General features: G+C 47.3%; 1 protein-coding gene across 2 annotated transcripts in view; it reads left to right on the forward strand.

Moving 5' to 3' along the window:
• DYNC1H1 (dynein cytoplasmic 1 heavy chain 1) overlaps nucleotides 1-27,147 on the forward strand; it is a 916,572-nt gene that overhangs the window by 853,552 nt on the left and 35,873 nt on the right. For both annotated transcript variants that reach the window (XM_069208347.1, XM_069208346.1), the window contains exon 76: nucleotides 8,489-8,657. In XM_069208347.1, the coding sequence (XP_069064448.1) occupies nucleotides 8,489-8,657 (169 nt within the window). The remainder of the gene's footprint in view (nucleotides 1-8,488; nucleotides 8,658-27,147) is intronic.

The raw sequence follows: 27,147 nt of genomic DNA on the forward strand, positions 1-27,147 counted from the left end.
AAAAGACCTTACTTTGTGGACACAATTTTATTTAAAGGCATGTTTCTCATTTGTTAAAACATCAAGTAGATACGTGCATTCCGCTTTGCTTCCTAAAAATGTAGCCCATTTTTTCTACATAGGTCCCACCTAAATAGAAGCAAAATGGGTGTTTATGGGCATCCATGAATTATCCAATTGCCTGTATAAGTTTGTAATTTTAGTAGGTTTTCATAGTCTTGAACTAGCCCACTTACTATACCAGCGCTTCATGTGGTTATGCCCTGTAAACTTTTGACTACTCCAGCACTAGTAAAAATGATTTAAAACGTCTCATGGCCTTTTCTATTACACTCTTTTGGCAGAATTGTCCATATTTTAGTGAAAGCCCTATATTAGGAGAGTAATTCATTTTTGCTACCTGCAGGACCTACTGGTCTGACATGTACTCCTCTCACTCAAAGTAGGACTCATCTAGCTATCAACAATCTGTTCCACATTATTTGATGTAGTTATCAGAAAGTCCTTGCCACAGACACCACTTTAGCTGAAGCCTGAGCTGCTGTTTTTTCTGATTGATAGTTCTAAACACAGATTCCACACACAAAGAATATCCGCAGGCTCCTGACTGCATCTGGAGAATTTTACTCAGCAGCAGTGCTCCCACATGCCAGTAAGTTCAATGTTGTGGCTCTGCATTGATTGCATGACCCCAGAAGTGATGGAGCAGAGGTTCAATAATAGTAATTCCTTCATGCTGATGCCACTTCATTTCTGATCATAGTATGTGTGACTGTAGAAATATATGCTCTGCATGCACTCCTGCCATGTAGGGTTGGGCCGACATTTGCAACTTGTTTTTCTTCTATGAAGTTTTTCAAGCTATAAGGTATAGTAACTATTCCTGTAGTTGATATTGTGTATGAGCACTTCCTCCATCGCTACATTGGTTTTATTCCGCCATTGGGTTCAGATATATACCAATCGAGCTCCATGTTCTGTACCTTATAGTGCTCACCACTGGGCCTCTCCAACTCCTGTTGTCATGGAACAGACTTCACAGAACCACAATCCTGCTTCGTCGTCGCTCTCAGTACTTCGACATTCGTGATCACTTAGATGCCTTCCACCATGGCCTTTCCCCACTCGACAACCCCTACATTTCGGGTAACAGTGTTGAGGAGGAGGAAGAAGCCAGCCCTTCTGAGGCCCAGCTAGTCCATTCAGTTCAGAGTCAAGTTCACCATTCAAATCCGAGGAGGAGCAGCATCCAGCAAATACCACTTTGACACCAAAAGCCTCCATGTAAATGACAGTGTCATCGCTGAAAACATTACTGATGCCGAAAACCCACTCCATGCTGAAAGCGCCATCGACCACTGGCACAGGTGAATCAGAGAAGCCTTTTTCCAGCACTAGTAGGAGAAGTTGGATGATTGCCAAAAGTGGCTTTTCACTCACCCCAAAACTGGCAGAATCTCAACCAAGCTGTAAATAAAGCCACAAAATACCCTATCAAGGAAGAGGATGTTGTGCTTTGAGGTGCAAATTGCCTTGAAGGCCACACCGCCTTCAAAACACTAAAGACCTAGTCAGGAGCACTAACCTCCTTGACCACCTCCTCCTCAGGGCCACCACCGTACATGCTATCGCCCTCAGCTTCACCGGAGGAGTCGCAGCACACTTTTAATGAGGAGCACAGCCCATTGTATCCAAGGAAACCCTACAATCCCTCCTATAATTCAGTACCCAAGCACAACTATGTTGATTTCACTCCTCTCTCCCCCATCTGCACCCAGCAAAACCTTCCCCACCTAATAACACTATCTTGCATCTCAAGATTATACAAAATCCGGCCACTTTTCTTAAAATCGATACATACATCCCCCAGGAAAGTGATTACTTCCTGGTCGAATCGCTTTAAAAAACGTAACACACACTCCATGTCCTGTCCTTGCTGAAGGAGATGTTCAAGACAACACCCAAAACCTTCAAAGAGCCAGTCAAGGCTCTGATCACCACACGAAGGGTTGACATAAAATAGAAATCTCACCCAATTACCCTCCCCCCCTACATCTGTAGCTACGTTCCACAGGACTCCCCCGTGAGCCATAAGGCACAAATGTGCCCAGCGTACATGGGACTGTGAGGAACAGGCTTTTTTGCAGGCTTGCCTTCGCTTTTTGTCCGATTTTGACAACTAGGTACTGGTGTAAAAGCTCTAAAATGACCTGTTCCTGCTAACGAGGACTCACTGCATGTGCATGCTCTGACCTTAAAAAGGAACATGGTTGGTTGACTTATACCAAATTATCATAAGCTGACCTAGTTCTAATTCCCTACTATAATGGTACCAAGGCTACCCAGGGCCTCTAAGTTACAGAGAAATGCAGCACTTGTTGTACCACCCTGAGGTGGGACAAGGTAAAACGTGACTCTTGTCTGCCTGTGCAGACTGCAAGGGCAGTTTCGAACTGCTTAATTGACTTTGCCATTTCAATCCATGGCATAGCCCACATTCTCATTTTTAATGTGTAGAAGTCAACCCTACAGCAGGCCTATCGATTCCCAAGGAAGGTTGCAACATGTTTAAAAGTAGAACAAGAGTTTAACATTCTCTGGCAGTAAAACACTGCAAGTATTTTTTTACTGGGAGACTTGTTGCCACATGCACCTTTTAGAAAGTCGCCACTCTTTGTCCAGGTTTCCAGTGGCCATTTGCTGGTCAAGAGACCGCCTTTTGCCTTCCTGGGGAAATGTGGCAACTGCTTTCAAGGCAGGTAAAAATAGAGGCCTGCCTCTGGAGGAGGAAGCCACACGGGGTGTTTGCCCATAAAAGCATTCTTCAAAGGGAAAGCAGCTTTTGATGGTTAAACGGTAATCACACTCAAGAGAGAGTGCTCTTTTGTCTGGGTATACAGGTTGGCATCAGTATGGGGGCGGAAGGGAGCAATGGCCAAACCGTTTTATTCATGGGCATGTAGCCCGCAGATAGCCACACCTCTAGGGTGGGCTACTGAGCTCCACACACACTAAGGGAGCAGTCCCCAAATCGTGGGAATGGTCAGAATAGAGCACTGGGATAGCTAGATGCCACACTTCACAGGAAGTTGTCATCAGGCAGGAGGCAAGCTAACATTGGCTAGTGATTGCCCCCTCCCCTGAGTGCCCTTTCTGGGCATAAAAGGGGCATGCCTGACACCCAGAACTCAGAAGAGGCTGCACTGAAGTTGGACTGAACTGCTGATCCGTGGGTAGCAAAGAAATGACTGCCCCTCCTGTGTCCTGCTGGGTGGCTAAGTCGTCCCCGGAGCCCAACCAGACGCAGAGAATGCCAAGAGTAAGTTGTCTGAATTATTGTTCTCAGCACAGGGCCACATAAAGCTTAAGAAGCCTTCCTGGGTGAGTTGGTAGCCCAGATCAAAAGGTTGTCGCTCCCTCGGGCATTGCAACCTGTGAGACCAAGACTTGACGCTCAAAAGCTGTGCCCAAGTCTTGCTGGACCTGGGAGTTGACAGAGTGCAGTTTGATCACCCAGAAGGTGAATTATCGCTAGAGGAAGCACGTTGCTGTTTGTTGTGACCAGTAGTTCAGTGTCACCTGGGCTTTTGCTGGACTAAAGAGGACTTCGAGGGATGTTGACCTCTGTGGCCAGAGTCTGCCTACCAAGACTGTGGACCAAGGAGTGGCCCCAGGAACAACCCTGTCAACCACAAAGCATCTAAAGCATCTTTGAGTTTGTTTAGCATCCTGTATCCTTTGCATCAGGACCTCGGTAGAAGTCAATGGCAAGGAACCACTTGAACTGGACTGAGGACTGCATTTCATGTTGCGGTAACTGTTTCCTCGGTCCTTGCTGGTTCCATAGACTGGCTGTCTGCTGGGGTTTGTCGCCCAAAGCCACTCTGACTAACAGCATTCTACTTTGCCGAAACTTTTCTTTAAAAAAGTTATTGGTCTAATTCATTGAATTTGCCAGTGTCTGTGGTTAAGCGAAAATTCTTGATTTATTGTTCTTTGTACAGTCTATCTCTATATCTCTGGATCGTTTAGGTGTCCATAGATTCATAACTATCTGCTTTTTTTTATTTTTTATATGTGTTGATGCTTTTAAATTGTTTACACTTGTTCCTTTGTTCAAGCCTGACTGCTTGAACCTACAGCTACCCAGGGGTGAGCTAAGGTTTAACAAACACAACCTAAATAAAGACTTCTAGCTGCAGATTCCTTACCTTTAGAGTATCCAGGTGTGCCGTCAGGTGGCGTCGTTGGAGACGTTTGTGAGGTCACGGTCGCCTTTAAAGGCACCTTCCTGTCGTGCATGTGTCGGTTCTTTTCCTTCCGCGCCGGTTAAGCGCAGATCTGGAACAGAGCTACCCTTCTGTCTTTTTCGACAGATCTTTTTCAACCTTTTTGTCTATTTTTTTTCGTCTGTGCGAACATGACCTTGAGGAAGACAGGATTCAAGCCATGTGGCACTTGCCATTGTTGGTGACAGATCCCCACCAGGTATGCCTTTGGTGTCTTGAGCACGACCACTTTTCAAAGTTGTGCTCGGACTACCGGGCCATGGCTCCAAAAGCTTTGAGGGAGTGATCCCTGAAACTAACATAGACCGAACAACTCCTAGGAGGTCACAGTCCCGGTTGAGGAGAAAGTCGCTGGACCATTCCAGGAGCCCTAAGTCCTCTTTATGCCACTCGGAGAAGAGGCAGAAGTAGTCCAAGCGGACTTTGCCTTGCCCATCAGCAGACGAGGCGACTAGGGAACATCGACCTTCCAGGCGCGGTTCAGTGGAAACCTTGCCAGGACCGACTAATGCCTTCCTCCCTTCTCGGAATCCGGAGCAACCTCACTCAATTGAGAGTTTTACGAGGCCATATGCCTTGTGTTTTCGCAGGCCTGCCCCAGCGGAGAGCCTTCAGGCCCTGCGGGGTCGACAGAGGCCCCATCTGGTTTTACGCCAGTGGCTTCGGCCTCTGCTTCTTTGTGGCCTCGTGAACCACCAGTGGCACGTGCCCCATTCTTAGCACCAGTGAGCTGGAATGGCATAGCACAACCCTGATTCCGGTGCCAGATCACTGCCTGAGCATTTACTCGTTCAGTCAGGCACTGGTGAGGAACGGGAGGCGTCTTTGGGCCCTTTAGAAACCCATTTTGAACACTTGGACTGGTTTGAGGAACTAGGAGAGGCCAGTAGACTGGACACCTCTCCAGATACTAGCACTCCCTCCCGTCTTACAGTGGCTACGGAGGAGAGTGCCTCATACAATGAGAAAGAGGGTACTTTCCTACGCAACCACCCCTTTCACCCCCACCCCATGTCCTAGTGGAAATATCTGGAGAGTCCATCTGCATTGGAGTGGTTACTCCCAGGTCAGTGTTCCACTGTACAGTCCATTCCCTGCAGGGATATGGACTACCTTAACAGTTTGGGTTTTTCACTTCATCTGCTTGAGCCAAAGAAGGGGCTTCTGGTCTGTCTGAACTAGGAAGTGAGTGCCAAACAAGTATGGCCTTAGCTTCTTCAAGGCCCAGACCACAGCAAAGCTCTCCCTTTCTATGACTGACCAATGCTTTTCCCTGGGGTCAACCTTCTACTTATGCTTATGAAAGCTACAGGTTGGTACTTACCCTAATTGGTACGTTGACATACCCCTGCCCCAAACCCTACCTCAGCAGCATCTGTCTGAACAGACAGTCACGGTCAGGGGGAGCCTCTGGATTCTCTCTGCAGGCATCGCTGTGGGGTCCAGGTGGGTTGTCTCGGGCTACTCACGGGGTCGCAGTCGCCGGGGAGGCCTCCCTGTGGTGTTGGTTCTCTGGATCTTGAGCCGGGGCATCGGGTGCAGAGTGTTAAGTCTCACGCTTCCGGCAGGAAGAGTGAGGTCTTTGAAGTTGTAGAAAAGTTGCAAGAATGTTGCTGTTTGTTGAGCAGAGCTGCTGCTCACAGGAGTTTCTTGGTCCTGGGATTCAGGGAAGTCCTCTGAGGCTTCAGAGGTCGCTATTACCTGTTGGATGCATCCCTGGTAGCAGGTTTTCGAGTCAAGAGACAGGCCGGTAGGGCTGGGGCCAAAGCAGTTGTAGTCTTCCGTCGTCTATGCCGGCGTAGCGGGCACAGTTCTGCAGGGGGAGGTGAGAAGCACCTCCACCCAGTACAGGCTTGTTCCTGGCCACAGAGTGACAAAGGCACTCTCCCCATGTGGCCAGCAACTCGTCTGGTTGTGGCCAGCTGGCAGAAACTGGTCAGCCCCACACTAGAAGTCAGATTGGTATTCTCTAAGATGCCCTCTGGGTGCATTTTACAATAAACTCCACACTGGCATCAGTGAGCATTTATTGTGCTGAGAAGTTTGATATCAAACCTCCCAGATTTCAGAGTAGCCATTATGGAACTGTGGAGTTCGTAATTGACAGACTCCCAGACCATATACTCTTTATGGCTACCCTGCACTTACAATGTCTAAGGTTTTGCTCAGACACTGTAGGAGCATAGTTCTCATGCACATATGCCCTCATCTGTGGTATAGTGCTCCCTGCCTTAGGGCTGTAAGGCCTGCTAGAGGGGTGACTTACCTATGCCACAGGCAGTGTGAGGATGGCATGGCACCCTGAGGTGAGTGCCATGTCGACTTAGTCATTTTCTCCCCACCAGCACACACAGGCTGTGAGACAGTGTGCATGTGCTGAGTGACGGGTCCCTAGGGTGGCATAAGACATGCTGCAGCCCTTAGAGACCTTCCATCAGGGCCCTTGATACAAGGGGCCCCATTTACAAGGGACTTATCTGTGTGTCAGGGCTGTGCCAATTGTGGGAACAAAGGTACAGTTTAGGGAAAGAACACTGGTGCTGGGGCCTGGTTAGCAGGGTCCCAGCACACTTTCAATCAAAACTGGCATCAACAAAAGGCAAAAAATCAGGGGGTAACATGCCAAGAAAGGCATTTCCTTACAATTACTTTTTTAAGTCAAAGTTCCATATTTACCTTTGCAAGTGCCTTACAATTTATGTACTTAATTGAATTCTGAATCTTCTGGTTCTAAAATAAATTAAGAAAATATTTTTATATAAAAACCTATTGACCTGGAGTTAAGGTATTGAGTGTGTGTTCTCATTTATTGCTTTTGTGTGTACAACAAATGCTCAACACTACCCTCTGATAAGCCTACTGCTTGACCACACTATCACAAAAAGAGCATTATTATTATCATCTAATTTTGCCACTGTCAACCTCTAAGGGGAACCCTTGGACTCTGTGCACACTATCTCTCACTTTGAGATGGTATATACAAAGCCAACTTCCTACAGTGACCAACTCTTTGTGGTGTACGTTGGTGCAAAGAAGGGTTGGGGAGTCCAGAAACGATCCATTTCGTGCTGGGTTGTTTTCTGTATAAAAATGTGCTGCGCTTTGGCTAAGAAGCAGCCTCCAGATGGCTTTAAGGCTCACTCTACCAGAGGGGAAAGCTGCTACCACTGCGTTGGCTTGTGGCGTGCCGGTGCTTGACATCTGCCAAGCGGCAAAGTGGGCTTCCTTGCACACGTTTGCAAGACACTACTGCCTGGATAGCCAGGAGAGGAGAGAGGGGGCATTTTGCCCGCTCGGTCCTACAGAACTTCCTCGTGTGAAGAATTTTTTGCAGCCCATCACCAGGAGTTATAGCTTAGGAATCTATTCTAAGGTAAGGACTCAGCAGCTAGAAGTCTCTATCAGATGAACAAGTTACTTACCTTCGGTAACAAATTATCTGGTAGAGACTCTGTCTAGCTGCAGATTCCTTACACCCACCCAGGCCTCCACGCTTTGTGGATATATACATTAGGTGTTTGATGATTTTTCCCTTTTTCAAGGGCATGTTTTTGTACTCAAGCAATCAAGAAAGAAAAGTAAATAATTGTTGGTTCTTCCGTGACTCTGCGCTTCTAACGTGTGAAGTTGTGGAAAAGAACTGACGTACGCACACCGGGGTGGTGCCTTTATAGAAGACCGTGCCGTCACAGATGGCTCCAACGATGCTGATGACACCACGCAGAGCTGGACGACGCACGCGGATCCAAACAACGCTACCCAACGGCAGGGTACTGCTCAGCAGAAAAAATTCTGATTTCAAAACGGATACCAGGGAATTCTAAGGTAAGGAATCTGCAGCTAGATAGTCTCTACCAGATAATTAGTTACTGAAGATAAGTAACGTGCTCTTCTTTGCACGTGTTCTTTTCATTAAGTCTGACTGCTGGGTACCACAGCTGCCCAGGACTGAGCTAAGGGTTTTATTATTGCACCTATTTGGACCTGATGGAGATTGATGCATTATTACATGGTGTGATCTCAACAGCACCACGTAATACTCCACTTTCCTACATGCCAATAAAAGACTAAATATAAAAGGTTTTACATGATGTGTTGTATATATTAATACTTGTGAATACTTTGCTGTCATGCCCTCAACATTGCTTTGTTCACCAGCTATCTTCTTATGTACTGTTATTTTTTTGTTTTTTTTAAAGAATATCCATGTATGGCTTGGAGGCTTGTTCGTCCCCGAAGCTTACATTACTGCCACAAGACAGTACGTTGCACAGGCAAACAGCTGGTCTCTGGAGGAATTGTGTCTGCTAGTCAGTGTTACAACTACACAAAATGCAGTTCTGGATGCCTACAGTTTTGGGGTGACAGGTTGGTTTCATCATACTGCTTACTTTCAGAAGTTCATCAGTCATTTAACAGTCAAGCTGTGCAAGAGAATATGCCTTGAAGAGTAATAAGTCTGCTTCACAAATTCTCCTTTCAACAACCCTGTTCCAGGGTATCAATAGACTGTGCTGGCTTATTTATCTGGTGGTTTATAATAGATTAAATGATCTGTCTAACATGCAAGCCATATGTTGTGTGCTGCACACGAGGTCAGTGTGAACTATTCAGTTCTGTAGTATTTCCATGATCAGCTCTCTAGGAAATGTTCCAAGATTTACAAAGGCACTGATAAGAAACTTAAAAATGGTGCGTCTTTATCTCTTAACTTGAGAAACCTCAAATGTCATTGCTTCTAATTTGCGTTTCTCTGGTTATGTTCCTTTGACAATTTGGGCTCAGTTTCAGACATACCCTAGTCACAATCCAGGATTGATTGCTATCAACAGTCCTCCCACGGAAGAAAAGTTTAGGCTTGAGTAGCCATATTACCCATAAATGCTTCTGTAGGAAGCTGGCTTTCTATATGGTGTACTAAAAAAGTTAACCGTGGAGAGAGTCCAGTGGATCTCAAATTGGTTTACAGAGGCTAAAAAAAATAAAACTAACACTCTCTTTTGCGGTTGTGTGGGTGAGCAGTTAGGCTTATCAGAGGGCAGTGCTAAGCATCTATTGTACTCACAGAGACAATAAATGAGACACTCAAAGAATAAATCCGAAACCAATTTAGAAAAATAACACTTCTTTTCATATATATTTTTAAACCAAGAACTTCGTTCAAAAGTAAGTACTGTTTTTATCATGAAATGATTTTGTTTACTAAAACGTTCAAACCTGTGCGCTTTCATGCACAATACAATCCTGGGGAAGGAAAAGTCAGAGATGTTTAAAGCTAGATACAGTCAGTTTGAGGGTTTGGAGTTGTAGTGGGCCAAGGTCCAAAGTATTACCAGTAGTTCTTAGGGAATTTCCCAGATTCCACCGGGAGCAGGGAGCTGGTGAGGTTATTGCGTGGAATGCTACTGTGTGGTGTGGAAATAGGCTGCACAGGGGGACTTTGGGACAAGTACAAGAGCTCCCAAACTGGATTTTGGAGGTCACATGGGGCCTTGGCGTAAGGGAGTATAACCAGTTCTTCGGAGCTGGGCGGCTCACTTGCAGAGTGGTTAGGGCGGCTGGACTGATGTGCAAAGATGCTCCTCGTAGCTAGGGGCCAGCAGCTGGCAGGGGCAAAATCAGGACTGCTGGGCCTCTCACAAAGTGGGTCTCAGTGGTGCGGACATCACTTGATGACTGCTCGGTCCTGGTGAAGTGGAAATCCGGATTGGGCTCTAAATGTTGGTGCTTGATGCAGGGCGTCCAGCACCCCGGGGGTTGGTGCTACCTGACCCAGGTTTCGTCCTGGTGTCTTCACTCCTGGTGCAGAGAAAGCTCTAGTTCTTTTGAGCATAAGTACCTTCTCCTGGTCGTCCGCACAGTGGTTGGGCTGGGGAGCTGCAAGGTGGTGGACGGGACTCTACTTGTCAGTGCCTGTGGTCTGCAGGGAAGTAGCTTGTCCACTCCGGATGCTGGTAGTGATTTTCGAGCAGCTGGCAGGCTTCCCGAGTGTAGGAAGTTGGCTCTGTATATACTATCTCAATGTGAGATAGTGTGCACAGAGTCCAAGGGTTCCCCTTAGAGGTTGATAGTGGCAAAATTAGATAATACTAATGCTCTATTTTGTGTTAGTGTGGTCGAGCAGTAGGCTTATCAGAGGGTAGTGTTAAGCATTTGTTGTACACACACACAGGCAATAAATGAGGAACACACACTCAAAGACTTAACCCCAGGGCAATAGGTTTTTATATAGAAAAATATATGTTCGATGGCATCTGTCGCTGTAGATACACATGTTCTGCATAGCTCGCCATCTGGTGTTGGGTCGGAGTGTTACAAGTTGTGTTTCTTCGAAGAAGTCTTTCGAGTCACGGGACCGAGTGACTCCTCCTTCTGTCTCCATTGCGCATGGGCGTCGACTCCATCTTCGATTGTTTTCTTTCTGCCATCGGGTTCGGACGTGTTCCTGTCGCTCCGAGTTTCGGAACGGAAAGTTAGTAGATTTCGGAAGATTTTCGTCGGTATTGTTGCGTTCGGGATCGACGTAGTTAGATTCAACACCGCATCGAAGATCGACGCGCTCCGGTGCCCTTCGGGGTACTTTTCGATCCCCCGTCGGGGCCTGGTCGGCCCGACCGCGTGTCCAACACCGCCGATGGAACGGACCCCGTTCCGTTTTTGTCCCAAATGCCACAACAAATACCCGTATACAGACAAACATTTGGTCTGTCACCTGTGCCTGTCACCTGAGCACAGTGAGGAGACTTGCGAAGCCTGTCGCGCGTTCCGGTCCCGAAAGACACTCCGTGACCGTCGAGCCAGGAGACTTCAGATGGCGTCCACGCCGACAGCGCACCGAGAGTTCGAGGAACAAGAGGAAGAAGAAACCTTTTCGATCCACGAATCGGACTCCGAGGAATTCGACGATCAAAGAACCGTGAGTAAGACGTCGAAAACAACACATAAGAAAAGTGACAAGGCCCAGGGGACGCCACTGCCACCAGGCCATGGCTCCACCCATAAATTTGGTGACCGACCATCGGCACCGAAAAAGGCCCAAACAGTGCCGAGATCGTCCGACTCCGGTCGAGACACCGGCACGCAGCCTTCTCGGGATCGAGAAAGTGCTGGAGAGAAGCAACGACACCGAGATAGCGGTGTAGAAACGGATCGACGCCGAGACAGCGGCACCAACGAAGATCGACGCCGAGAGGTTTCGACTCTAAAAAAAAAAAAAAAAGAAAAAAGCCACCTCGGAGCCGAAAAAAGATACAGGCAGGGTTTCGGTGCCGAAACAACCCATAACCGACCCAGGTCCAGGCTCTTATACAGAGAAGCAATCACTGTCCTCTCAGATGCGAAAGCATAGGTTTGAGGAAGAGCTGCAATCCACCGAAGTGGACCATACGCAAAAACGTATTTTCATACAGCAGGGAACAGGAAAAATAAGTACCCTTCCCCCTATTAGGAGAAAAAGGAGACTGGAGTTTCAAACAGACCAGGCGCCACAAACAAAGATGGTGAAAAAGGTGACTCCGCCACCCTCTCCTCCACCTGTAATTAACGTCTCACCGATGCAAACTCCGTCACATTCCCCGACTCACACCACCATGAGCCAAGGTGACCAGGATCAAGACGCTTGGGACTTATGACGCCCCAGTGTCGGACAACAGTCCGGAGGCATATCCAACAAAGCCCTCACCACCTGAAGACAGCATTGCATATTCTCAAGTGGTGGCTAGAGCAGCACAATTCCACAACGTAAAGCTCCACTCAGAACAAGTCGAGGATGACTTTTTATTCAACACCCTCTCCTCCACCCACAGCTCCTACCAAAGCCTGCCTATGCTGCCAGGTATGCTTCGGCACGCTAAGGAAATCTTCAAGGAGCCGGTCAAAAGTAGGGCAATAACGCCAAGGGTGGAAAAGAAATATAAAGCACCTCCTACAGACCCTGTTTTCATCACCACGCAGCTGCCACCAGATTCCGTCGTAGTGGGAGCAGCTCGGAAAAGAGCCAACTCCCACACATCTGGGGATGCACCACCCCCAGATAAAGAGAGCCGCAAGTTCGATGCAGCTGGGAAAAGAGTCGCAGTACAAGCTGCAAACCAGTGGCGCATCGCTAACTCTCAAGCACTACTTGCGCGCTATGACAAAGCCCATTGGGATGAGATGCAACACCTCATCGAGCATCTACCCAAGGAACTTCAAAAAAGGGCAAAGCAGGTGGTTGAGGAAGGACAGAACATATCAAATAACCAGATACGATCTTCTATGGACGCAGCAGACACAGCTGCAAGAACAATTAATACATCTGTGACCATTAGAAGGCACGCATGGCTCAGAACGTCTGGGTTCAAACCAGAGATACAGCAGGCAGTGCTCAATATGCCATTCAACGAAAAACAACTGTTCGGACCAGAAGTGGACACGGCAATCGAAAAACTTAAAAAGACACTGACACTGCTAAAGCCATGGGCGCACTCTACTCCCCGCAGAGCAGAGGAACCTACAGCACCTTCCGCAAGACACCCTTTAGAGGGGGGTTTCGGGGTCAGGCCACACAAGCCAGCACCTCGCAGGCAACACCGTCCAGCTACCAGGGACAGTAGAGGGGAGGCTTTCGGGGCCAATACAGAGGAGGGCAATTCCCTAGGAATAGAGGAAAATTTCAAAGCCCCAAAACCCCTACAACCAAGCAGTGACTCAGATGTCACTCACCCCCTCCACACAACACCAGTGGGGGGAAGAATAGGTCATTATTACAAAGCATGGGAGGAAATAACTACAGACACTTGGGTCTTAGCAATTATCCAACATGGTTATTGCATAGAATTCCTACAATTCCCTCCAAACATACCACCAAAAGCACAGAATTTGTCAAAACAACATTCCGAACTTCTAGAAATAGAAGTTCAAGCACTATTGCAAAAGAATGCAATCGAATTAGTACCAAACACACAAATAAACACAGGAGTCTATTCACTGTACTTCTTAATACCAAAAAAGGATAAAACACTGAGACCAATCCTAGACCTCAGAATACTAAACACCTACATCAAATCAGACCACTTTCACATGGTCACGCTACAAGAGGTGTTACCATTGCTAAAACTACAGGACTACATGACAACCTTAGACCTCAAAGACGCGTATTTCCATATACCAATACATCCATCTCACAGAAAATACCCTCGGTTCGTATTCAAAGGAATACATTACCAATTCAAAGTATTGTCTTTTGGTTTAACAACCGCACCAAGAGTCTTTACAAAATGTCTAGCAGTAGTGGCTGCACACATCAGAAGGCAGCAAATACATGTATTCCCGTATCTAGACGATTGGCTAATCAAAACCAATTCACTAACAAAGTGCTTACAACACACAAATCAAATCATACAAACCCTCTACAAACTAGGTTTCACCGTCAACTTTGCAAAATCCAACATTTTGCCGTGCAAAGTACAACAATACCTGGGAGCCATAATAGACACAACAAAAGGAGTAGCCACTCCAAGTCCACAAAGAATTCAAAATTTCAACAAGATCATACAACGCATGTATCCAACACAAACGATACAAGCAAAGATGATATTACAACTCCTAGGCATGATATCTTCATGCATAGCCATTGTCCCGAACGCAAGACTACACATGAGGCCCTTACAACAGTGCCTAGCATCACAATGGTCACAAGCACAGGGTCACCTTCTAGATCTGGTGTTGATAGACCGCCAAACTTACCTCTCGCTTCTATGGTGGAACAGTATAAATTTAAACAAAGGGCGGCCATTCCAAGACCCAGTGCCACAATACGTAATAACAACAGATGCTTCCATGACAGGGTGGGGAGCACACCTCGATCAACACAGCATACAAGGACAATGGAACGTACATCAAACAAAACTGCATATAAATCACCTAGAAATGCTAGCAGTTTTTCACGCATTACGGGCTTTCCAACCAATTATAACTCACAAATACATTCTTGTCAAAACAGACAACATGACAACTATGTATTATCTAAACAAACAGGGGGACACACACTCAACGCAGTTGAGTCTTCTAGCGCAGAAAATATGGCGATGGGCAATTCACAACCACATTCGCCTAATAGCGCAGTTTATTCCAGGGATCCAGAATCAACTTGCAGACAATCTCTCTCGAGATCACCAACAAGTCCACGAATGGGAAATTCACCCCCAAGTTCTAAACACTTACTTCAGACTCTGGGGAACACCTCAAATAGACTTGTTTGCAACAAGAGAGAACGCAAAATGCCAAAACTTTGCATCCAGATACCCACACAGGCAGTCCCAAGGCAATGCCCTATGGATGAACTGGTCAGGGATATTTGCCTACGCTTTTCCTCCTCTCCCTCCTTCCTTATCTGGTAAACAAATTGAGTCAAAACAAACTCAAACTCATTTTAATAGCACCAACTTGGGCAAGGCAACCCTGGTACACAACACTGCTAGACCTATCAGTAGTACCCCACATCAAATTGCCCAACAGGCCGGATCTGTTAACACAACACAACACAACCAACAGATCAGACATCCAGATCCAGCATCGCTGAATCTAGCAATCTGGCTCCTGAAATCCTAGAATTCGGACACTTACAACTTACCCAAGAATGTATGCAAGTCATAAAGCAAGCCCGAAGGCCGTCCACTAGGCACTGCTATGCAAGTAAATGGAAGAGGTTTGTCTGCTACTGCCATCATAATCAGATCCAACCTATACACGCAACTCCAAAGGATGTAGTGGGTTACTTGCTTCACTTACAAAAATCTAGCCTAGCCTTCTCTTCCATTAAAATACACCTTGCGGCAATATCTGCATACCTGCAGACTACCTATTCAACTTCCCTATATAGGATACCAGTCATTAAAGCATTCATGGAAGGGCTTAAAAGAATTATACCACCAAGAACACCACCTGTTCCTTCATGGAACTTAAATGTTGTCTTAACAAGACTCATGGGTCCACCTTTTGAACCCATGCACTCTTGCGAAATACTGTTCCTAACCTGGAAGGTTGCATTTCTCATCGCCATTACATCTCTAAGAAGAGTAAGCGAAATTCAGGCGTTTACAATACAAGAACCTTTTATACAACTACACAAAAATAAAGTCGTCCTAAGGACTAATCCTAAATTTTTACCAAAGGTTATTTCACCGTTCCACCTAAATCAAACAGTGGAACTACCAGTGTTCTTCCCACAGCCAGATTCCGTAGCTGAGAGGGCACTACATACATTAGATGTCAAAAGAGCATTAATGTACTACATTGACAGAACGAAAAACATCAGAAAGACTAAACAACTATTTATTGCATTCCAAAAACCTCATGCAGGAAACCCAATATCAAAACAAGGTATAGCCAGATGGATAGTTAAATGCATCCAAATCTGCTACCTTAAAGCAAAACGACAACTGCCCATTACACCAAGGGCACACTCAACCAGAAAAAAAGGTGCTACCATGGCTTTTCTAGGAAACATCCCAATGCAAGAAATATGTAAGGCAGCCACATGGTCTACGCCACACACGTTCACCAAGCACTACTGTGTAGACGTGCTATCCGCACAGCAAGCCACAGTAGGTCAAGCCGTGTTAAGAACATTATTTCAAACCACTTCCATTCCTACAGGCTGAACCACCGCTTTTGGGGAGATAACTGCTTACTAGTCTATGCAGAACATGTGTATCTACAGCGACAGATGCCATCGAACTGAAAATGTCACTTACCCAGTGTACATCTGTTCGTGGCATCAGTCGCTGGAGATTCACATGTGCCCACCCACCTCCCCGGGAGCCTGTAGCAATTCGGAAGTTAGCTTCAACTTTGTATATTTGTATATATATTATTTTAGCCTTAAATAGGTACATACTTAGTCACTCCATTGCATGGGCACTATTACTACAACACAACTCCTACCTCACCCTCTGCGGGGAAAACAATCGAAGATGGAGTCGACGCCCATGCGCAATGGAGACAGAAGGAGGAGTCACTCGGTCCCGTGACTCGAAAGACTTCTTCGAAGAAAACAACTTGTAACACTTCGACCCAACACCAGATGGCGAGCTATGCAGAACATGTGAATCTCCAGCGACTGATGCCACGAACAGATGTACACTGGGTAAGTGACATTTTCATTTCTTAACTCAAATTTGAATCGTGTGGTTCTAAAAATAAATTAAGTACAAAAAATTCAAGGTACTCCACACAGGTAAGTATAGAACTTTGATTTAAAACAGTAGTACACACAGTTCTGGTTAAAATGGCAAATATCTATTTTAAAAGTGGACACTGTGCAAAAATTCAAGAGTTGTGGGGGAGGTAAGTATTGGTTAGTCTTTCAGGTAGGTGAAGCACTTACACAGTCTCTTGGGTATAGGCAACCCCAAAGCCACCGCACCAGTAACACAGGGCTGGTCAGGTGCAGAGGTCAAAGGAGGGCCCAAAACACATAGGTGCCTATAGAGAACAGGGGTGCTCCGGTTCCAGTGTGCTAGCAGGTAAGTACCTGCGTCCTCGGGAGCAGACCAGGGGAGTTTTGTAGAGCACTCGGGGGGGGGGGGGGAGGGGAGGGACACAAGCACACAAAACACACCCGGCACAGGGGTGGCCGGGTGTAGTGTGGAAAGTGGGTGTCTGGTTTGTCGTCGAAACCAATGGAGGGTCACTCTGGCAATGCTGGCAGGGCATAGGGGGGACTTCTCGGGCCAGCCACCGACTGGGCTAGGATGAGGGCCACCTGCTGGTCACCCCTGCACTGGTAGGTGGTTCCTCTCGGTCCTGGGGGCTACAGGTGCTGTGTGCTTGTTCTAGGTCTCGGGTTCCTTTACCAGGCAGTTGCGGTCAGGGAGGACGACTCAGGGTGTCCACGTCGTTGGAGTCGCCTGGGAGCCCTCTCTGCGGTGTTGGTTTCTCCAGACTCGAGCCGGGGGAGTCAGGTGCAGAGTGTTGATACTGACGCTCTTGGAGTGAGGCTGAAGTCTCTTTAAAGATGGTTTCTTTGTTGCAGATTTTGGACAAAGCCGCTGTCCTCAGGAGGTTCTTGGTCTTTTAGGTGCAGGTAAGTCCCCTGAGTCCTCAGATGAGTCGTTGTGCAGGTTCTTTGAATCTGGAGACAGGCTGGTAGGGCTGGGGCCAAAGCAGTTGTCGTCTCCGTCATTTCTGCAGGGCTTTCAGGTCAGTAGTCCTCCTCCTTTGTATAGGTTGCAGAAATCTGATTTCCTGGGTTCAGCGTCACCCCTAAATACTAGATTTAGGGGTGTGTTTAGGTCAGGAGGGCAGACTACTGTCCTGGAGGGTGGCTACTCCCTCTTTGTGCCTCCTCACTGAGGGGAGGGGGCACATCCCTAATCCTATTGGGGGAATCCTCCAATCTCAAGATGGAGGAGTCTAAAGCCAGGCGTCACCTCAGCTCAAGGCACCTTAAGGTCAGTCCTGTCTGGTGGGTGACTCCTCCTTGTTTTTCTAATTATCTCCTCGAGCCTTGCCGCCAAAAGTGGGGACACTGGCTGTAGGGGCGGGCATGTCCACTAGCTGGGATGCCCTGGGGTTCTGTAACAAAAGGCATGAGCCTTTGAGGCTCACCGCCACGTGTTACAATTCCTGCAGGGTGAGGTGTGAAGCACCTCCACCCAGTACAGGCTTTGTCCTGGCCACAGAGTGACAAAGGAACTCTCCCTATGTGGCCAGAAACTCGTCTGGTTGTGGCAGGCTGGCAAAAACTGGTCAGCCTAGCACTAGTAGTCGGACTGGTATTCACGGGTATCTCTAAGATGCCCTCTTGGTTCATTTTATAATAAATCCCACACTGCCATCAGTGTGCATTTATTGTGATAAGAAGTTTGATATCAGACGTCCCTGATTTCACTGTAGCCATTATGGAACTGTGGAGTTCGTGTTGGACAAACTCCCAGACCATATACTCTTTAAGGCTACCCTGCACTTACAATGTCTAATGTTTTGCTTAGACACTGTAGGGTCATAGTGCTCGTATACATATGCCCTCATCTGTGGTATAGTGCATCCTGCCTTAGGGCTGTAAGGTCTGCTAGAGGGGTGACTTACCTATGCCACAGGTAGTGTGAGGTGGGCATAGCACTCTGAGGGGAGTGCCATGTCGACTTAGTCATTTTCTCCCAACCAGCACACACAAGCTGAGAGGCAGTGTACATGTGCTGAGTGAGGGGTCCCAAGGGTGGCATAAGACAGGATGCAGCCCTTGGAGACCTTCCCTGGCATCAAGGCCCTTTGTTCCAGGGGAACCATTTACAAGGGCTATCTGGGTGCCAGGGCTGTGCCAATTGTGGGAACAAAGGTATAGTTTAGGGAAAGAACACTGGTGCTGCAGCCTGGTTAGCAGGATCCCAGCACACTTTCAAGTCATAACTTGCAAGGGCAAAAAGTCAGGGGGTAACCATACCAAGGAGGCATTTCCTTACATAACCCCCACTTCCCCTCCCCCCCCCCTCCCCTCCCTCCTTCCCTCAAAACAAAAGAGGATGAGACTAACCTTTCCCAAGAGAGTCTTCATTTTCTAAGTGGAAGAACCTGGAAAGGCCATCAGCATTGGCATGGCCAGTCTCAGGTCTGTGTTCCACTACAAATTCCATTCCCTATAGGGATATGGACTACCTCAAAAGTTTAGGCTTTTCTCCTTTCATTTGCATCAGCCATCTGAGAGGTCTGTGGTCAGTTTGAACTATGAAGTGAGAACCAAAAAGGTATGGTCTCAACTTCTTCTGGGACCAAACCACAGCGAAGGCCTCCCTCTCAATGGCACTCCAACGCTGCTCCCTGTGGAGTAGCCTCCTGCTAATAAAAGCAACAGGCTGGTCAAGGCCATCATCATGTGTTTGGGACAGGACTGCTCCTTTCCCATGCTCAGAGGCATCCGTCTGCACAATGAACTGCTTAGAATAATCTGGAGCTTTCAAAACTGGCGCTGTACACATAGCTTGCTTCAGGGTGTCAAGGGCTTTTTGACAATCCATGGTCCAGTTCACTTTCTTGGGCATTTTCTTGGAGGTCAGTTATGTGAGGGGTGTCATTATTGATCCATATCCCTTCACAAACCTCATATAGTAGCCAGTCAAGCCAAGGAATGCCCTGACTTGAGTCCGGGTTGTAGAGCTACCCATTTCAGAATAGTCTGGATCTTGGGTTGGAGTGGTTGAACTTGGCCTCTACCTACAAGGTGTCCCAAGTAAACACAGTACCCTGCCCTATCTGACATTTAGATGCCTTGATAGAGAGGCCTGCTGCTTGCAGGGCCTGCAAAACCTTCAGGTGGACCAGGTTATCCTGCCAGCTGGAGCTAAAGACAGCAATTTCATCAACATAAGCTGCACTAAAGGACTCCAAGCCAGCAAGGATTTGATCCACCAACCTTTGGAAGTTGGCAGGGGCATTCTTTGGCCAAAGGGTATCACAGTAAACTGGTAGTGCCCATCAGGTGTATAGAATGCTGTTTTCTCTTTTGCTCCAGGTGCCATTTTTATTTGCCAGTACCATGCTGTTAAATCAAAGGTTCTTAAGTACTTAGCAGTACCCAATTTGTCTGTTAGCTCGTCTGCCCTTGGGATGGGGTGAACATCTGTCTTGGTGACCGAGTTAAGCCTTCTGTAGTTCACACAAAACCTCATCTCTCTCTTGTCATCTTTTGTGTGAGGTTTGGGGACCAAGACCACTGGGCTAGCCCAGGGACTGTCAGAGTGCTCAATCACTCCCAACTCCAGCATCTTGTGGACTTCCACTTTGATGCTTTCCTTAACTTGGTCAGACTGCCTGAATATTTTATTATTGAGAGGCATACTGTCTCCTGTGTCCACATCATAGGTACACAGGTGTGTCTGACCAGGGGTTAAAGAAAAGAGCCCAGCAAACTGCTGGAGGACTTGCCTACAGTTGGCCAGAGAGGGTGAATGAATAGATCACTCCATCTACTGAGCCATCTTTAAGGTCACTGGAGAGGAGATCAGGGAGAGGTTCACTGTCTGCTTCCTGGTCCTCATCTGTAACTATTAACATGTTTACATCAGCCCTATCATGAAAGGATTTGAGGCGGTTCACATGGATGGGGGTCCTGCTAGTACCTAGGTCCACCAGGTAGGTGACCTGACTCTTTTTCACAAGAACAGGGTAAGTGCCACTCCATCTGTCCTGAAGTGCCCTTGGAGCCACAGGCTCCAGAACCCAGACTTTCTGCCCTGGCTGAAACTCATCCATAGCAGCCTTTTGGTCATACCACATCCTCTGGAGTTGTTGGCTGGCCTCAAGGTTTTTGCTTGCCTTTTCCTTGTACTCTGCCATCTTTGAACGTAGGCCTAGTACATAGTCCACCACATCTTGTTTAAGCTCATGGAGAGGTCTCTCCCAGCCTTCTTTAACAAGAGCAAGTCCTCCCCTAACAGGATGGCCAAACATAAGTTCAAAGGAGGAAAACCCTACTCCCTTCTGAGGCACCTCTCAGTAGGTGAAAAGCAGGCATGGCAGGAGGACATCCCATCTCCTTTTGAGTTTTTCAGGGAGCCCCATGATCATGCCTTTCAATGTCTTGTTAAATCTCTCAACAAGACCATTGGTTTGTGGATGGTATGGTGTTGTGAATTTGTAAGTCACCCCACACTCATTCCACGTGTGTTTTAGGTAAGCTGACATGAAGTTGGTACCTCTGTCAGAAACCACCTCCTTAGGAAAACCCATTCGGGTAAAAATACCAATGAGTGCTCTTGCTACTGCAGGGGCAGTAGTGGGCCTAAGGGGAATTGCTTCAGGGTACCTAATAGCATGATCCACTACTACTAGGATATACTTATTCCCTGATGCTGTGGGAGGTTCAAGTGGGCCCACTATGTCCACTCCCACTATCTCAAAGGGGAACCCCACCAATGGAAGTGGAATAAGGGGGGCCTTTGGATGGCCACCCGTCTTACCACTGGCTTGACAGATGACACAGGAGTTGCAAAACTCCTTTACCTTCTGGGACATATTGGGCCAGTAGAAATGGTTGACTAATCTCTCCCATGTCTTGGTTTGTCCCAAATGCCCAGCAAGGGGAATGTCATGGGCTAAGGTCAGAATTAACTCCCTAAACTCCTAAGGCACTACGACTCTCCTAGCGGCACTAAGGTTGGGATCTCTTGCCTCAGTGTAGAGGAGTCCATCTTCCCAATAGACCCTGTGAGTTCTACTGACAGTTCCTTTTTCTTGCTCAGCTGCTTGCTGTCTTAGGCCTTCAAGAGAGGGACAAGTTTCTTGCCCCTTACACAGCTGTTCCCTTGAGGGTCCCCCTGGGCCCACGAGCTCAACCTGGTAAGGCTCCAGCTCCATGGACTCAGTTCCCTCAGGGGATAGAACGTCTTCCTGGAAAGAGAGGTTCTGTTTCTTTTGCTGTGTTGAAGCTGGTTCCCCAGTCTTCTTTCATTTTTTCTTGGAAGGTTTGGCCATTATTCCAGATTCCAACACTTTTTTCACCCTGAGCCCTTCACTGTGCCCTTGTCTTGACACACGCCAGTTCAGGGATACCCAGCATGGCTGCATGGATCTTGAGCTCTACCTCAGCCCATGCTGAGCACTCCAGATCATTCCCTAGCAGACATTCTACTGGAATTGCAGAGGAGACTACCACCTGTTTCAGGCCAGTGACCCCCTCCCCATTCTAAAGTTACCCTTGCCATGGGATGGACTTTAGTTTGATTGTCAGCATTTGTGACTGGATATGTCTGTCCAGCCAGGTACTGTCCTGGGGAAACCAGTTTGGCTCTCACAATTGTGACACTGACACCTGTATCCCTGAGGGTTTCTACTCTAGTCCCATTGATTAAGAGCTGCTGCCTGTATTTTTGCATGTTAGGTGGCCAGGCAGCAAGTGTGGCTAGGTTCACCCAACCCTCAGAGACTAATGTAGCTTCAGTGTGAACCCTGATTTGCTCTGGGCACACTGTTGATCCCACCTGGAGACTGGCTATTCCAATGCTTTTACAAGGGGCTTATCGGAGTGCCAGGGGTGAGCCAATGGTGGAAACAATGGTACATATTAAGTGAAAGAACACTGGTGCTGGGGCCTGGTTAGCAGGGTCCCAGCACACTTCTCAGTCAAGTCAGTGTCAATATCAGGCAACAGGTGGGGGATAACAGCAACAGGGAGCCATTTCCCTACAGTCAGGCAGTGCAGAAACAAACTATTTCGCACTGGGTCGTTCTCTGCATCAAGATATGCTACGCAATGGCCAGGAAGCAGCCTTCTGAGGGCCATGAGAGCTCATTCTACCAGGGGCAAAGCTGCTAACACTGCACTAGATAAAGGCGTACCAGTCCTGGAGATCTATCAGGCAGCAACGTGGGGTCTTTGCACAAGTTTGCAAAACATTACTGCCTTGACAGTCATGTATGAAGGAAGAGACGGGCACTTTGCCCGTTGAGCCATACAGGACTTCTTAGTGTAATGAGAAGTATCCGCAGCCCACCACCAGGAGTATTATGGCTTGGGTATCTATTCAAAGGTAAGGAATAAGCAGCTAGAAATCTCTATCAGATTAACAAGTTTTTTACCTTTGGTAACGCATTATCTGATAGAGACTCTATCTACCTGCAGATTCCTTTCTCCCACCCATGCCTCCTTGCTCTGCGGAGATGTCTCCTAGGGTTAAGGCTTAACCTTTTCAGGGCCCTAATTTTGCACAGACAAATTTTGGCTCTGTCCATAACTCAGCACTTCTGGCGTTGAAGTGTTGTGGATAAAAGAACTGGCGTACGTGCGTCGGGATGGTGCCTTTATAGGTGACCATCACCTGTCAGATAGCTCCAACAACGCTAACAAAGCCATCCAGAGCCAGGCGACGCACGCATATCTGAACGTCACCCGACGCGTGCGCAAGGTATTGCTCAGCAAAAAGATTCCAGATTTGAAGCTTACTCAAGGGAATTCAAGTCAAAGGTTAGGAATCTCTACCAGATAAGGCGGTACCAAAGGTAAGTAACTTGTTCGCGTACATGGCTATTAAAACGTGGCCTGCTTTAGTCCGATACCGTGTTAGTGGGACAGTGATAATTTTTCCCAGTAAATCCAGACAAAAAGAGGTCATCATGCTTTGGCCTGTAGGATTAAGTAAAATACAGATGTTGCGCTCCCGCAAGAGAAACCCTCTTCCCCCCTGGGATTTACTTTTAAATGCTGATGATTTAGTTTGTGTGCGATACTGGTACGTCATTCCAGGGGACTCCATGCAACATGACTTCATAGCATAACATGAATGTACAGTGTTAAGGATAGATTAAATTATGGTGGTGCGTTCACAGGTTAAACATAGCTGCTAATTTTCTGAATTGCTCATATGTGATATTTCCATGCTTTCAGTGTGCTTATGAGTGACATTCCACTGCAAATGTGTAACACTTGGAGCAATACTTATCCAGTATTGGATCTTTCATAAATACACATGCTTGAATCATCCCCGTCGTCGAAGTGGGAGTCCCACGGTACATAAAATAGCAATAATTAACAAATACATTTTTTTTGCCATAGGCTATAATGGAAATACCAGTCACTCATTTAGCCTAAACAGGTCCTTTTGTGAAAAGGACCCAAACTTGCCTGCTGACCAATCAGGCACCAGCACCCTCTTGAACATTCTCCTGAGAAGCTCCTTCCCTCAGATTTTCTACCGCAGGTCGTGTGAAGGGAGCCTCCCTGAGCTCTCCTCAGTTTTCTACTTCTTCAGAAGCTTTTTTCTCTCAGAGAAATTAAAAAATGTCGGATTCTTCTAGAAATGGCCTTTTCCGCCCTTGCAAGACCTGTAGAAAGAAAAGGCTCCATGTGGATGATCCACATAAAGACTGCTTGTATTGTCTCTACCCACAACACCAGGTGAAGGACTGCAACATATGTTGTACTTTTTCCTCAAAAACCCTCAGAGACCATGAGAGTAGACTCCTGACATGGTTACAGGCAAAATCCTGTACTTCAGGTGAGGAGAGTGGGTCAGAGAGGCCACACAAAAGGTCCAAATCTGAGGACCTGGGCCAGACCGAAAAATCTAGAAAGAGGCAGAAATTACATCATGGAAAGGGCTTTTAGACTTCAATTTCCTCTGAGCCATCCTCTCCTCTTCAAAAGAAGGAGACCTACCGTCTTTATCCTTCCTCAGAGCCTTCTACCTCTAGAAAGGTAACTATTCAAATTAAGTCGACGACGACACCACAGTCGATGACCGTGACGACGACGACAGTATTTACAGCTACCATCTCCACTACCTCGTCAACGAGACCATCGGCAGCGACGACTACATTGTCGTCAACAGTAAGGGCTCCTATCCCCTCAATCAAACCTCTGTCTACGAGGACTCCAGAACGGAGTGCACCGTTAACATCGACGACAGCATTGTCTCTTATAACACAATTGACGACAGCCCCGTCAACTATAATATCACCAACGACCGCGTCATTGGGTGTCTCACCGTCGACGATGGAAAAATCATCACTGGTCACAGAACCGTCGACAGCATCTTCAGCTTTGACACCATCGACTAAGTCACTGGTACCCCTCAGACAGATAGAGGCTACTCCTACCTCTTCCAGGTCTCCGGATCTTCGAGCCATGGTCAGGATCACATCTCTGCCCAGATCAGAAATTTATCCCATAGACACGTCTCCAAGCAAGGTGTCAACTTTAGTACCCAGTCATCTACTCGACTGGGAGGAATCTGATGAGGGTCCATTTGGAGATGCACACAGCCCATCACAGCTCCACGTTAAATATAAAGAAGAGGATGACAATGATGAGTATGAGCAATACTAACCATATTACTCACATCAAGAGCACTATTACCAACCAAGAGAGCCTCAGCCAAGAGACTCTATACAGATGCCTTCCTCCTTAATCCAGGACTTACAATCAGTGCTACAGGATTATAGGAGGAGGTTCCCTGTTGCAGCAGATCAGCCACCACCGCCAGTTTCTCCTGCTACACCAAGCAATGTCCCTCCGCTACTCCCAGAATGACACCCCACTCTGTGTTAGCTGCACCCCCTAGAGATGAAGGTTCCACTTCAGGGGAAGAAGAGGAAGAAGGCGAGATTTCTACCCTGCAACATCCTATTGAGGAATGGGATGACTACTTGGCCCCCACTCCTTCACCACCACCTCCTCGCCCTTCTGATTCTCCACCCGAGGATATAGGTGGTTTCCACAATCTAATGGACACAGCTGCCACACGCTTCCACCTTCCAACATCTGTCTCCCAGTCGGAATGTTTCCTGCATGATTTTAAAGAGCAGTCAAGGAAGTCTGTACGGTCCATTCCAATTATTGACTTTATATGGAGCGAGGGTACAAAGATTATGCGCAACCCGGCAACAGTCCCACCAGTCACGCAAAAACTGGACAAGAAATACAAGGCAACCCAAGGCTCTCCGGCATGTCTCACTGGCCACCCAAAGCCTGACTCTGTTATTTCACAAGCTGCTCAAAGGCGTTCGAAGAACCCTTCAACGCCTATCTCTACTCTTCCAGACAGAGAAGGAAGGAGATTGGATAATGTGGGCTAAAGATTCTCCTCCATGTCAGCAATCCCTGTCAGAGCAGCAAATCCATTGACAATCATGGGTCGTTATGACCGGCAAATGTGGTCGGATATGCAACCTTTCATTGACCTCATCCCTGAAAGCAAGCAAGCAGAGGCACGGAAGATCCTCCAAGAAGGTGAGCGTATGTCGGAGGAGATAATCGACTGCGCTCTAGATATAGCCTCCACCGGCTTTCGTGAGCTAGCTGGTGCCGTGGCCTTACGCTGCCAAGATTGGCTCAAAGCCACATCTTTCAGGCCGGAAGTGCAGTCCAGAATCCTCGACAAGCCTTACAATGGCGAATCTCTCTTTGGCCAGCACGTAGATGATGCGCTCCAGGCCATCAAGACCGATACGGACACTGCCAAGTCCCTAGGTACCCTACAGTACCGTAAACAGCCCTTTCGGGGTGCTAGACGAAGAGGATTTACCTCATTTCGAGGTTCCTTTCACAGGCAGTAACAGCAACCCCAATATAGGCCTTCCTATCAACAACAGTACAGGCAACCATCTACGGCTTCCTACGCCAGACAGGGAGGAAAGAGAAGACAGGGTTCACAAGGCAGAGATCAACCCAGAAATCAATGATCTTCGACAGTCATCGGCTATGCTTCCCCAATGTTCACACCATCAACAGATAGGAGCAAACATCTCCAACTACATCCTGGAGTGGAAGAAAATAACATCAGACAAATGGGTGCTGGATATAGTGACAAGAGGTCATACCCTGGAATTCATACAAAAACCACTGCATCATCCATCAAGAACAGGCAGACCTCTCCATCTTCGTCTGCTTCAACAGGAGGTATTCATTATGCTTGCCAAGGGAGCTATAGAAAGAGTTCCACTTCAGCAACGAGATCTCGGATTCTACTCCTGTTTCTTCCTAATAAAGAAAAAGTCAGGGGAATTGCGTCCGATACTAGATCTCAGGAAACTCAACAAGTTCCTTCGGAAGCAATCTTTTCAGACGATCACACGGTCAGATATCCTGCACCTCCTCAATCCTGGAGATTTTATGACAACATTGGATCTCCAGGATGCCTATTTCCACATACAAATACATCAGAAACATCACAAATATATCCGCTTTACTGTAGCCGGTGCCCATTATCAGTTCAAAGTTCTACCATTCAGGCTGAGGTCAGCTCCAAGAATCTTCACAAAATGCCTTGCCCCAGTCGCAGGTTTCCTCCGCAGCAAGGGTTTCCAGGTGTTTCCATACCTGGGCGACTGGCTCATAAAAGCTCCGTCTACGCTACTAGCCTCCAAAGCAACAAACGCTTGTTTG

Source organism: Pleurodeles waltl, chromosome 9 (assembly GCF_031143425.1).
Source record: "Pleurodeles waltl isolate 20211129_DDA chromosome 9, aPleWal1.hap1.20221129, whole genome shotgun sequence".
Taxonomy (NCBI): domain Eukaryota; kingdom Metazoa; phylum Chordata; class Amphibia; order Caudata; family Salamandridae; genus Pleurodeles; species Pleurodeles waltl.